This window comes from Sphaerodactylus townsendi, linkage group LG03, assembly GCF_021028975.2.
Source record: "Sphaerodactylus townsendi isolate TG3544 linkage group LG03, MPM_Stown_v2.3, whole genome shotgun sequence".
Classification (NCBI taxonomy): domain Eukaryota; kingdom Metazoa; phylum Chordata; class Lepidosauria; order Squamata; family Sphaerodactylidae; genus Sphaerodactylus; species Sphaerodactylus townsendi.
The window spans coordinates 29,537,902-29,551,971 of NC_059427.1; the positions used below are offsets into that span (position 1 = coordinate 29,537,902).

At 44.5% G+C, this 14,070-nt stretch overlaps 1 protein-coding gene across 2 annotated transcripts in view; it reads right to left on the reverse strand.

Moving 5' to 3' along the window:
- Positions 1–1,250: 1,250 nt before the first annotated feature.
- PRICKLE2 (prickle planar cell polarity protein 2) overlaps positions 1,251–14,070 on the reverse strand; it is a 363,321-nt gene continuing 350,501 nt past the window's right edge. For both annotated transcript variants that reach the window (XM_048489885.1, XM_048489886.1), the window contains one exon: positions 1,251–4,046. In XM_048489885.1, the coding sequence (XP_048345842.1) occupies positions 3,178–4,046 (869 nt within the window). In that variant the 3' untranslated portion in view covers positions 1,251–3,177. The remainder of the gene's footprint in view (positions 4,047–14,070) is intronic.

A 14,070-nucleotide genomic window follows, 5' to 3' on the forward strand; every position in this document is an offset into this window, starting at 1 on the left:
TTCCACCCAAATGCCCGCGTGCGTCAGCGCCCAATTGCCGGGTGGTGAGGCGGGCCGTTCAGCTGCCCAGGGACACGCATGCTACCTTTTTGGAGTGCTTACCGCGTGTCCTGCCCCCTGTCGCAATGACAGGCCTAGTTGATTCTAGTGCCGTTATTTCAGACCAGAGACTCTATAGCTCTAGTCAGCTTCCTCAGATTTGCATAACTATTTAGAAAACTGGAGGATTGCCCTAATCCCTCAGAAAGGAAAGGTATTCAAATTCAATACTAAGCACTTTTTTCCTCTACAGGTCTTTGTAAGTCAGTATCTGAACCTCTCCGGCATATGTTGATTAACACCAATTAACAGTCTGCCCCTAGGTTTATAATTTGACAAAGCAATTATACATAATCATTGTCAATTACAGACTACCCATAAGGTATTATGTCTGTGTACTTTGCTCTAAAATACAAAGCATTCCTTTGGTTAGCCAAAAAAAAGGCAGTGAAATTTTAAGAGATTGAGACTGAGTTCCCCACCCATTTACACTTGAGTAATGTCTTGAGAATATGTGTCAAAAATCTTATTAGTTATATTAATTATTAAAAGTATCAAATGCACATCACGCTGAGACCAACAGAGCTAAGTGGCTATGCACTGTAATTTTTGAATAGAGAAGTGTGACACAAATAAATCTCAGCAATTGTTTTCAAAGGGGCTTAGTCATAAACTTCAGTTTTGTCAGTGCTTCCAACAGCTAGTTTTATGGGTCTCGGATCTTGGAAAAAAAATCAGAAACTGCTAATCCTTACCACGGCATAAAAAGATTCTCTTTGCAAATGTAATAAACCATACCTAAACAACTGAGTGTTTTGTGACAGGTTAAGGGCGAATGAATTTATAGTGGCACAAGCTAGTCCACAGTAGGCACAGTGGTCCACATCTGTAGGTGAATCTTCACTCTGCCATGGAAACTTGCTGGGTAACCCTGAGTCAGTCACATACCCTCAGTCGAACCTTACAGGGTTGTTGTGAGGATAAAATTGTGGAGGAGAAAATGAAGAAAGCTGCCTTTGGTCAGCTAAGAAGAAAAACAGTGTATACATGAAGTGGTTACTCAGTGGTGAACAAAAGACACCCCTCAACAAGAGCGAAATTAATAGAAGTTTTCATTTTCAAATCTCCCCCCCACCCCCGCCACCAATATAAAACCATTTCTGTTTGGGTCATACATCCCAGCTGGGAAAGACAGTCTTTTTATACTATGCTTTGTTTTTTTCTTAATTTTATTTTTTTAAAAATCATAATCATCACATTCTTCTTATGCACAAGAAAAAAAAATTCCTAGCTGTGCTATGGATACATCCACATCTCAGACTTCCTCCCGAGTCACTGTTTTCCAAAAGGCAAGGCCATCCTCTACCTCAGCTACACAGAGATGTTGATTCAAGGCCTGGTTTTGTAGCTGGCTGGAGCCAAGCACAAAGGCCCTGTTTCTTAGCGCCCCCCCTGGTGAGTCAGGGCCTGTTGTAATCTTCCTCACACCAATGTGCCCACTGTCATCTAATCCACTCGATCCTTACTTTTAACAGAATCTTTAAGCTCACAACAGAACTATGCACAGGTGTGTAAGTTGGCAAGATCCTATTCAACTAGGGACTATTGAAACCTGTATTACAACCCCTATAGTAAAAACAGCCATAAAAGAAAGAGAGAGAGAAAGAGTTGCCTTCGGTCTCACTTGTCCCATTTGGAAACAATACAGAAAACATCTTGATGTCAATCTCCCAATTGTTAAAAGCATACAGAGAATAAGAACTCACACCCACCGTAGCACAGAGTACATTTTGAGTCCTATGTATATAACTACCATATTGAAGCTCTTGTTGATTTGTTCTACTTCCAAAGAAATGGACTCCACTCTGCCCTGAGGATATGCTCTTCAAACTGCCATCAGAATGGGTTTGAAGTATCTATCTCCCACGGGTGGACTTTTAAGTCTGACATGATTAGGATGTATTCATTTCATTATAGATTTCAGAAGAAGGCAGTGTTGAAGATACCTCTTGGTAATGAACAGCAGTTAACATATGCCAGGAAACTAGAGCACCAGAAAACAATTCTATACTTAAAACAAGTTCATGCCGACACCACACAACTGCACCATTTACAACTGTTTTGCTTCGTCCCCCAGAAAGTATTAGAAATTTTTAGCCACTTCCGCCCTCTGCAAAGAGATGGAAAACGCCTTCTCAGACCTACATTCTCTGACGTTTGGTGGTTATATTTTCTTCTGCGTTTGATAAAGAAGAACTTGTTCTTAATTGTGTTTCAGCAATAACCGAGTCTGCATTTGAGTTTCACCGAGAGAAATCCTAAGCAACTCTACTCAGAAGAAAGTCCCACTTAATTCAGTGGGACTTACCCTCTGGAAAGTGTTCTTTGGATTGCAGGCACAGCAACATAAAATGAAGGTGTAGGCCTCCTCGAGCACTACTGAAGTAGGAAAAAAGGGGGTTCCTTGGGGTGGGGGGGGGGGGAGCAGAAAGTAAAGCGTTGCTGATCCAGAGCTAATCTGATGGCAAAAGATAAAAGGGGGTTTGAAGGTCAGTTCAACTCTGGCCTCAAAAAATTACAGATGTGCCCGAGTTTCCCAGTGTCTCCGAAGATACAGAATTCCTCTGATATTACAAAATACAAAAATAGTTTCTTCGAACTCTCACTGAACTCCTCCTTTGAACAGTGTTGGAAATAATTTAGTTTCCCCTGCAATCTGGCAGAAGAGTTAACCTCCCCTTTAAAAAAATGGTGACGGAAATGAAAAGCAAGAGAGGAGAGAGAATAAACTAGTAGCTAACTGCTGGTTATAGTAAACAATGACAACTAAAACATGAGGGTGGACTGGGTATTAAATGGGTGGCAGCTACTTGTGGGGAGGAGGTAAGTTGATAACTATTACATGCTAAAATAAATTTTTCCCCTTCCTCCATCCCCAAAATAAAATGTGCAAAATATATTCACCATGCCAACAATTATGACTATTTATAGACCTTTGTCTATGACCTTCTCTTAACTCCCCCACTTGCCAAGACTTTTTGTTACAATAAAAAGCATTTTCAGACCTACAACAGTGCAAGTTGATGAAGTAATTACATTCTCCAACACTGTGCTTGGGGGGTGGGGGTGGGGACAAGGTTATGCTATGGTACAGTTTTTGCTCTTCTGCCTTTTCCGGCTATGTAACTGTCCTCGACCACCTAGCGTGGAAGACTTAGGCATGCTGTAAGAACCGTATTTGTGAAGGAGCTCTTCGCTGGTGACATACTGGAGGCGGGAGGGTTGTGGGATTGGTTCTCCAAGGAAGTAGCCGTCATTGTCAGATTCAGAGGAGGAGGAGCATGTGGAACACCAATCGTATTCAGCAAAATAGGGTCCCCATCTCTCAGTAAAGTGGTTTTGCAAAGCAAGGTCTGAAACGGTCCGCGGACACTGGCCATACAGGTTTCTCCGTGCACCCTGCTCCAAAGTCTCTCTGCAGCTTCTCTGCTGCAAGAACTGGTCGTAGTCCTCTCTAGCTCGTAAAGAGGGCCTCTCTTTCACCTTATAGCTCTGTTCACTGGTGAGGTGAAGTGCATTATCCGAGCGGGATCTCCTTGACCGTCGGGATCTGTGAGGGCGATAACGCCGATCATCGTCCCGGAGATTAGTTCGCCTGGGAGTGCGTTCACTCATTGGAGGGTGTCTGGTGCCCTCTTGTCCAGCCAACTTGTTTCCCGGCATCCCACTTTCGTAATCAAAGCTCTGATGCATTCTTCCACGAGAGGGTGTGTCTCTGTAACCAATGGGACTGGCCAGATCGTGCAGGTTGGCTTCCATATCTTGATACTGTTGCGCAGAAAGTAGACTACGGACTGACTCAGCACTTCTGAACTGAACAGAGGAGTTCAGTGTCCCCATATTGCTCATCTTCTCCGAGACATTCATCCCTGAATCTTTGCTAAGGTCAGGCATGGAAAACCGAGAGAGATGCTCTTGTCGCTTGGCACCACCGTCTGCAGAAAGACCTTTAGAGGAGAAGGGAAAAGGAAAAGAAAGTTAAATTGGGCCATTGCTTTCGTATTCTCAGCTCGTTTCTTCAGTGGATTGGGTCTCTGTTACTGAATGTTTGGGGTAAGATATCACGTCTTTGCAGTGGCAGTGCAATGCCATGCATGTTAATTTGTATGGGAATATGATATGGAATATCAGTTCTTATTTCAAAACACTTGCGGCTGTTGAAGGGATGTGCCCTTAACCATTGACCAACTCAGCTAAAAGCTTGGAAGTTTTGTTAGATAGTCCTTCAGCTGGAAAAACAGGTAAGTTGCAGGACAAAATTGTTTTCCCCTTTTCAATTTCATATGGCAGAGAAATGTCTCAGCTGACCTTCCTAATTCACAGTATGGAAATCTTGGGATTGAACTACTGTAAAGTGCTGCATGAAGGCAACAAAGACACAACAACTCAAACAGAATGCACCCTCTAGACCAGGGGTCTGCAACCTGTGGCTCTCCAGATGTTCATGGACTACAATTCCAATCAGCCCCTGCCTGCATGGCCAATTGGCTGATGGGAATTGTAGTCCATGAACATCTGGAGAGCCACAGGTTGCAGATCCCTGCTCTAGACTATTGGTTGGCATTGAGCATATATTACTGGAAGTTCAAGATCACTGTATTGGCTTGTCAGCTTGCTTTTGTGTTTGTTTCAAGGTATGTGTGAGTGCGTGTGTAAGTGCCATCAGGTTACAGCCAACTTCTGGCAGCCCCAGCAAGGGGCTTTCAAGGCAAGAGGGAAGCAGAGGTGGTTTGCCATTGGCTTCCTTGACAAAGTCTTCCATGGTGCTCTCCCTTCCAAGCACTGACCCTGTTAAGCTTCTGAAATCTGGTGAGACTGGGCTATATCATGCCACCTTCCCGCCCACCAAGGTTTCAGTAATAACCTTTAAAGCCTTTCATTCCCTGGAACCCTCATATTTACAGGGTTACCAGAGAGCCAGCGTGGTGTAGTGGTTAGAAGCAGCGGGCTCTTACCTGGGGAACTGATTTCCACATGAAGCCTTGGGCTAGATACAGTTCTCTCAGAAATCCTCAGCCCCACCTACCTCACAAGGTGTCTGTTGTGGGGAGAGGAAGGGGAGTTTGTAAGCCACTTTGAGACTCCTTACAGGAGAGAAAGGGGGGGGGGGTATGAATCCAAACTCTTCCTCCTTCTTCCACCTTGCCTCTAACCCTACAACACAGCTCCAGTTATTGGACTAGGAACTGTTAGGGGTTCCTCCACCCAGTTTAGTGAGAGAGATTTCTTGGGCTTTCTCCATGTCTATTTTTGTTCTGGAGATTGGGCTTCCTGAGGGTGACCCCATAGAGTTTTCATGGCAAGAGACATTCAGTGGTGGTTTGCTATTGCCTGTCTCTATGTCATGACTCTGGACATCCTTGGCCATCTCCCATTCAAATACTAGCCAGGGCTGACCTTGATTAGCTTCTGAGAATCTGATGAGATCAGGCTAGCTTGCGACGTCCAAGTCAGGATTCTTAATGGAATTGCCAACTCTGGGTTGCAAAATTCCTGGAGGTTTGTGGGAGGAGCAGAGGCGTAGCTAGGGAAAATGGAGCCTGGTGCAAAATCTGAGTTTTGCTGCCCCCCCACCCCATGTTCGTTTGTGTTTTTTTGTATTTTCTAGTGTTTTTTCAGTTTTTGGCCTGCAGAGGGCGTAATTTTTAGGCTAGCCGCTAGCAGCATCAAAATCTCAGGGTATCTTTAGTAGACTCTCCTGATAATACCAGCCAGGTTTGGTGAAGTTTGGTTCAGGGGGTCCAAAGTTATGGACTCTCAAAAGTGTAGCCCCCATCTCCTATTAGCTCCCATTGGAAACAATAGGGATGGGGGCATCTCCTTTGGGAGTCCATAACTTCGGACCCCCTGAACCAAACCTCACCTAACTTGGGTGGTATCATCAGGAGAGTCCCCTGAAAACTCCCTGAAATTGTGGTGCTGCTAGCATAAAAACTGCACCCCTTGCAGGCCAAAAACGGAAAAACACTAAAAAAATACAAAAAATAAACCTGAAATTTTTGCTGCCCCCCCTGCCCCGGGCGCGCGCCTGGTGCAATGCAGCCCCCTTGTAGCTCCGCCTCTGGGGAGGAGCCTGGGAAGGGTAGGGTTCAGGATGAAGAGGGACCTTAGTGGAGGCATAATGCCACAGAGTCCAAAGCAGCCATTTTGTTTAGGGGGAAATGATCTCTGTGGTATGGAGATCATGTGTATTTCCAGGAAATCATCAGGCCCCACTTGGAAGCTGGCAACCCTACTCCACATCCAACTTCATCTGCTGCCAGGGCTCTCAAAGTAGTTGGATTTCAATAATTTTCACAAACATGTAAATTTTTTTCAGCCTCCACACTTTAAAGGACAATCTTGGTCTCACAACCATATCAGCCCAATCCAGATGGGGGGGTCACACCGCCTGCAATTAAGCTACAGGCAGTGAAGCAAGCAGCAGGGGGGAAATACCCCACTGCCACCTGCACAACTGAATTGAGAAAATGTGTTATCCCGGCATAGGTCAGAGAGCTACACCGGAAGTGTTCCCAGGTTGAAAGCCCAGTGGAAACTAAAAACAGTTCCACTCCCAGGAATACCCCTAGCACACCTGCAGGCGGCAGGCTCTCCCAGGTCAGGCACTGCCAAGTTGTGTGGTGCCTGCCACCATCCTATTTACCTGCCCGCCATCCTCTCCACCTGCGTAGGTGCCACTTATGCTGGTGGGATGGACAAACACACCAGTTCAGGAACTACTTTGCCCTCCACTATATTCACACATATTTATATCTGCAACATTACACCAAAAACCATAAACCTATCTCTTTTCTCATCAGGGAGGACTCTGTAGTGGATGCTTGAGAGTGCAGCATTTCTGTACTCCTGAAACAGATGTTTCTTTTCTCCCCTCTTTTTCCAGTTTTAAAAAAAATTAAAGCCTTACCAACAAAAACTGAACGCTCACATAATGATGCTTAGAAAAAGCCAAAAATCTACTTTCGTACCAGACTGTGGTTTGGACCAGAATATTTCCACAGATGCAAGAATTTCAGCCAACGAATAGCCATGTTATAACCTCCCTTCACCTGCTTCAGTCTCAAATGCACCCTGAAATGTTGTTGTTTGGGGGGGGGGGGGCTGTCCCCTGGTCAGCATTTTAGGGACGTTTTGGGCTGCAGTGGGAAGTGATGGTATGGAAGAGTTCTCCAAGCAGAAATCTGTTCAAATATGGAAATTCTGGGATGGAGCTGTACCAAAATTCAGAACTTCTAACAATTAAAAATACCATTTAAAACCTAGACCAGCGATGGTGAACCTTTTTGAGGCCGAGTGCCAAAATTGCAAGCCAAAACCAACTTATTTATTGCAAAGTGCCAACACGGTAATTTAACCTGAATACTGAGGTTTTTGTTTAGAAAAAACGGTTGGCTCCAAGGCGTGCGTTACTCAGGAGTAAGCTTGGTGGTAGTCGGTGGCTTTGCTTTAAAGCAACCGTGCAACTCTTCCAATGGGTGAATCATGACCCTAGGAGGGTTTACTCAGAAGCAAGCCCCATTGCCAGCAACCAAGCTTACTCCCAGGTTAAACTTTAGTTTAACAGTGCTTGACAGGGTTATCTACACTACTTCTCCAAAACTAGGTCTTAGGTTTAATGTTAATAACTGAGCCCAGTGGCCCAGGCCAGCCTAGATGTGTGGAGGGGGAGGCACTTTGTTTGCACGTGCCCACAGAGAGGGCTCTGAGTGCCACCTCTGGTACCCGTGCCATAGGTTCGCCATCACTGACCTAGACTTTAACATTTTTGTATAGTCATATGCATAAGAGTTTTAGAAAGCTATGTGAGAATTTTCATATGCAACTCTGAAGTCTGAGACTTGAAAGGGGGGGATTTCTCTCTCCCTTGATGAAAATATTAATAGAGCTACTTTCTGCATTTAGTCTTTTTTTTGTGACGTACAGATGGTTTATCTTAGAGGGAGGAAAACATGCAGAACCTTGTAGGGAAACCATCTAATTTATTGCATGAATAAATGTCCAGTGTAAGCTTTATGAGTAAAAAAAGAACTGTCTGGTGATGAGAGATGAAAGGAGAAATAGAAAGCCGTGTAGCCTGTGGTCCACAGAACGCACGGAGTCTCCGAGATATCTTTATTAATCCCAAAGTTTTGTTAAGGTTGTCACAGTCTCTTAATTTTCTTGTGGTTTGCAGCTCTCACACTTTTTGAAAAGACGCTTGAAAACGGAGAAAGGAAGTTTCTAACGGTGCAATCCAAGGCAGTCACACCCTTTCAAGACCGCTGAAGCCAATCTGCTTAGGACAGCAATTTAACAGAAATCTAAAGCAGACCTCCTAAACTCCGGGGCTGTCTGTATGCTGCACGCTCCCCATCTTTTGTGGCCTGGCTGAGGTTCTGACACTCCCATGTTGCAACAGACCTGATTTAAAGTAAACGTAAGATAGTGGAACAGGCATGAAGGACTACAAAATCTGCTGAGAGATTTCCTCATGAGCTAGAGTTCTTGCCCAAGGAGAAGCGTGGAAAAAAAACCTCTCGCCGGTCCCTGGTGCCAATGTAACCACAGCATATCCTGAACTCTGGTCTATTTGAAGAAGGGAGGTGGTAGTAGGTTTTAGTGGGGACTTTAATTTTATTACTTCCAATTTATTTCTAGTTTTGTCTGGGCAAATTTATCCACAGTTGGAGAAGGAAACGGAAAGGCGCCTAAGTTTGTGTATTTTGTAAACGTTAACTATTTACTCGTCTGATTTAAATTACATTACTTATTGTACTATGCATTATTTGTAGATTGTATTACGTATTGATTGTATACGTTACATGTTGACTATGTAGAGGAAGAAGAAGAAGAAGTAGTAGTAGTAGTAGAAGAAGAAGAGTTTGAGTCTCCTGTAGGAGACTCAAAGGGGCTTACAATCTCCTTGCCCTTCCCCCCTCACAACAAACACCCTGTGAGGTGGGTGGGGCTGAGAGAGCGTCGAGAAGCTGTGACTAGCCCAAGGTCACCCAGCTGGCATGTGTGGGAGTGTACAGGCTAATCTGAATTCCCCAGATAAGCCTCCACAACTCAAGCGGCAGAGCTGGGAATCAAACCCAATTCCTCCAGATTAGATACACGAGCTCTTAACCTCCCTCATGCTGCTGCACTGAGCCACAGCCTTTGGTTGGGGAGTAGAAGTGGGATACAAAAACCAATTAAAAGAAAGGATGGAATTGCAATGGCTTTTAGCAGATTTGTCCTACAGGGAGGACAGTTAGGTATCGTCCAAGATCTTGCACAAATAGAATTTCACTGCCTGTTTACATTTCTGCTTGGGCATCACTGGATGTGTTTATATGAGCCACCAGAACTTACAAACAACAGGTGCTGTCACGTCACAGCTAACTTAGAACAACCCAGAAGGGTTTTCAAGGCAAGAGAGTGTCAGAACCTCCTTGAACCAAGCAATTGAAACAGTTGTGCTGAACAATTATTGTTGGTCAGATAAGTTCCGTACACGGTCCGAGATGTCTCTGGCTTGGCTCAGACGAGACATCTCAATCATAAAGCACCCAGACATCCCTTCCCCCTCCCACCATACAGTTTCTCAGCGGTACTGCTAAGGGCCAGAGCTTTTGGCCTTCACTAAGAGCGGGAGAGATAAGCGGAGACAGAGAGCAAGAGCAAAATAGTTTCACTCCGCAGATTCACACCAGACAGAGATTCCACCCCCCAAGAATCAGGCCATCCCGACCGAGAGACGGTTTGCCATTGCCTGCCTCTGGGCAGTCTCCCATCCAAGTTCTAACCAGGGCTGCTCTGAGATCTGAGAAGATCAGACTAGCCTGGACCATCCAGGTCAGAACACAACCACACTGGATAGTCTCCGGTGGGCAGGACAGCTTTGTGCTTTCAGTGGGTGATGCATCGTGGGGCTGTTTCCCATGTAACTTTGCTCACTCACAGAAACAACCCCTTAAACTGTATCCCTGATGTAATTTACAAGAAGAAAGGCTTTAGGGTCTTAGCTTCTTGTTGGATTTGATTGAAACGTGATACTAGCAGGCTAGAAGAACTTGCCCGTGCGACTCATGGGGACATGCCGGGAATTTCTTTAAAATGGGCACAGAGCAGCTTCCTGTGCGACATGAACATGCCAGAGCATCAGCCAGCTGGACTACAGAGACCTGAAATGTCAACGTTGCACACAGAGTTGTTTTTGGACAGCAGTGGACCAGTTTAAACAAGCTGTTGGGCGTATACGAAGTCACGTGGGTTAAGTTCTTCTTGCCCACCGGTGTCACCTTTACATTGGGCCTCAGTCACAGCATAAAGAGCCACTGTGCAATTCTAGTTACAATGGCTACTTAATCTGAAAGCAGAAACAACTCCAAATCTTTCTCATGCTCTCATTTTTCACTCTGGAATTAAACTGCAGGACCAATCCAGCGCATGTGTGATGTAGCGGTTAAGAGTGGCAGACTCTAATCTGGTGAACAGAGAGTTTGTTTTCTCTGCACCTAACCCATGGGTGATGTTGGGCTAGTCCCATTTCCCTCTCTCAGCCTCTCCTACCTCAAAAGCTATCTACTCTGGGGAGGAGTTTATAAGCCGCTTTGAAACTCCTTATAATTATGAAATGCGGGGTATAAATCTGAACTTCGTTTGAAAAAAGTTCTTGGCAACACAATGAGCAGGTTTTTTTCCTGTCCAGGAGAGGGCAGTAGTGCACAGACACATAATGGACAAGGGACTATCCACGCTAGCAATGTTTGGGACAACCTTGAAAATGTAATGGCAACAGAGCAATCAAAAATTTTGCCAAATCTACCAAATTTGGGAGTGAGGCTCTGCTCCATCGTGGGTTCATAGTGGCTTTTTTCTATCTTTAGTTTCCCACCCTTTATTCCTCACCTTTTCCCTACACGCTCTCTGAAACATGGGGATTCATAAGTTCCCAAAATTTTCTGCATAGAAGGTGGGGGGAAAAAAGGACAACGATGAAGGGCGAGCTTGACCTACATCCCTTTGCAACCCAAGCTATGACATTCAAGCGCGTCCCAGGATCTCGTGTAAAGATGAGGGGTTGTACTGTTCAGATAAAAAAATAGGCTGAGGGTAGAGGGTACAGACTTTCCAAGTAAAACTAAGGAAACACAGGTTTCCTAAATCTTTATCAGCAAATGGGAATTCCACAGTGCTTCCAGAAGCAGACTTCACCGCTTACAATGGCATTAATAGTGCCCTATCGGGCAAGTAATGAGCACCAGGAGAGTAGCTTTATTATGCTGTGAGGAGAAAAAACATATTCAGGGTATCTTCTAAACAATGCAAATGCAACTGAAAATGAATTCCATGTGATGTGCCTCACCCCCCTTAGGAGGAGGAAGAGGAGGAGGAGGAGGAAGATAGTTTGGATTTATATCCCCCTTTCTCTCCTGTAGGAGACTCAAAGGGACTTACAATCTCCTTGCCCCCTCACAACAAACACCCTGTGAGGCAGGTGGGGCTGAGAGAGCTCCGAAGAACTGTGGCTAGCCCAAGGTCATCCAGCTGGCGTGTGTGGGAGTGCAGATTAGAATGCTCCTGCTCTTAACCACTACGCCACTGCTGCTGGTGGACAAAATACATATCTCCTACCATACAATCACTCCGCACTTTGCCACGGAGAAACACATCTTGCTGTGACATCCACTCTGATGACGCCAGCCAAAGATGCAGGCGAAGCATTCAGAACAAAAACTACCAGATCACGTCCACACAGCCTGGAGAACCCACAACAGCCGGTTTGAAATCACAATTTTTGTGTGAGCTCTGGCTTGCAAAGGGTTCTTACATGCGGGAGGGTTACATGGCAATCAATCATTTACAAATCCTTCTTGGAGGTGAATCCACGAACCAGCAACACTTTGCAGGCAAGTTCTCTTTCCAAAGAGTCAATGTGGAGCACAAAATATAATTCCGGGGACTATGTGCGCTCAGTGGAGCTTTCCACTTTTCAAGGCGTGTCATACATATTAATAAGGCATTGTTTTGGACGTACAAAAGTAAGACTGTCAACCAAGATCTTTTAGCTGATTAACTGTTTGGCTTTTAACTGATTAAATTTACATATATTACATACTGCCACGTCTCGGTGAAGGTGATTTTCTGCCGAGCCTGAATGAGGATGACAGTTTTTCTTTACATCTTAATTGAAATACAAAAATAGAGGACGACTCATCATTCACTGTGCACAGCAGTGTGTTCGGAGTCTCTAATTTCTGGAAATTTGTTTGCCACGGAATGGCTAAAGAATTGCGCAGGGTTTGGGAGCAGGTTTTAAGGTCCCCAGTCTCTGGGCTCGAGACCACTGGGGGAAGGGTGGGATGTTGCTGCTCAGAGCCTGTGAATCCATCCGTTCCCCCCCCCCCCCATCTGTGTCTCCAATGTATTCTGGAGTGGAGCTCCCCTTCCTCCAACCCAAGTCCCATTACTTAGGGCCATTGGGGGGAGCAGCCAAGCATCCCTTAACCTTGCCTGGATGCAGAATAATTGAGAATTCTTTCCACAAGGAACATTTTGTACTGCACTTCAATCATTATTTGTGTTGGCTTCTATACCTGTCAGCTCCTTTGGGCAGCAACTTATCACTGAAAAGCAAAGTTAAAAGCAAAATAAATAAGCAGCCCCAATTGTTCTGCCAAGGGCTGAAAGCTCATTGGGCATTCAAGCAAATACCTATGAAAGCAGACTAACTGCTGTTAGCAAAGGGGTCATTCTAGGCCTTCTATACCTGTGACTCCACACTATACAAACTTATAAAGCTTTCTTATACTGTGTGAAGACATTGGTCTCTCCTGTCTACCCTTCGACCTGTCTTTGAAGGCTGCAGAACAGCACCAGCCACCCTATTAAATGATTCATTTAATATGTCTTGCATGAATAAGTAATATTTTGCATGAATCTCATCATCAATATATCTAATTCTGAACATGGCCAAATACGTGGATGCTTAAATCCAGAAACTGGAGCCACAGACAGACAAGGCAGGTCGTTCTACAAGCCTGAAAAAGCCCCAGGTAAGCCGAAAAATCTAAAATCTATGTAAAAATAAAATAAAACATTGAGAGGTTAAAATCACCCAAAATAATAGAAGTAACACTTGTAGCTTAAAAATGCCCTTGGTGGTTGTTGCTAAGTAACCACAACAGTATTGCCAGTGGAAACCCTGTCTGTAAAAATCTTTGTGGGTTCCCACTTGTGTGTACTATTTTTCAAATGCATATAGATGCTGTTGTAATTAATAAAACACAAACCCATTTTAAAATATTAGTCAATTCATGACAGCCTTTATGTGTTTCTTCTATCAGTGCATACTAATAGTACAAGTACTATCATGAGGAGGGTTACCCACTGTATTGTCGAAGGCTTTCACGGCCGGAATCACTTGGGTGCTGTGTGGTTTCCGGGCTCTATGGCCGTGTTCTAGCAGAATTTCTGTGTTTTTTCATCATAGCAGAGAATGCTGCTAGAACACGGCCATACAGCCCGGAAACCACACAGCACCCAAGGGTTACCCACTGTTGTAAGGTTCATCCTTGGGTTGAGATGGTAGAAACCAATTCAAATTGCAGTTGGGGAATCACATTTTATGTTGAAAACTTATTGTAAATGCAAAACCATCCCAGCAAACCAAGAGAGGATCTTTGTGTTCAATGTGTTAATTTTCTATTTGAATGAAGGGTGTTTTTTTTAAATGCCGAAGAAGAAGAAGAAGAAGAAGAAGAAGAAGAAGAAGAAGAAGAAGAAGAAGAAGAAGAAGAAGAAGAAGAAGAAGAAGAAGAAGAAGAAGAAGAAGAAGAAGAAGAAGAAGAAGAAGAAGAAGAAGAAGAAGAAGAAGAAGAAAGTTTGGATTCATATCCCCCCTTTCTCTCCTGTAGGAGACTCAAAGGGGCTTACAATCTCTTTGCCCTTCCTCCCTCACAACAAATACCCTGTGAGGTGGGTGGGGCTAAGAGAGCTCCA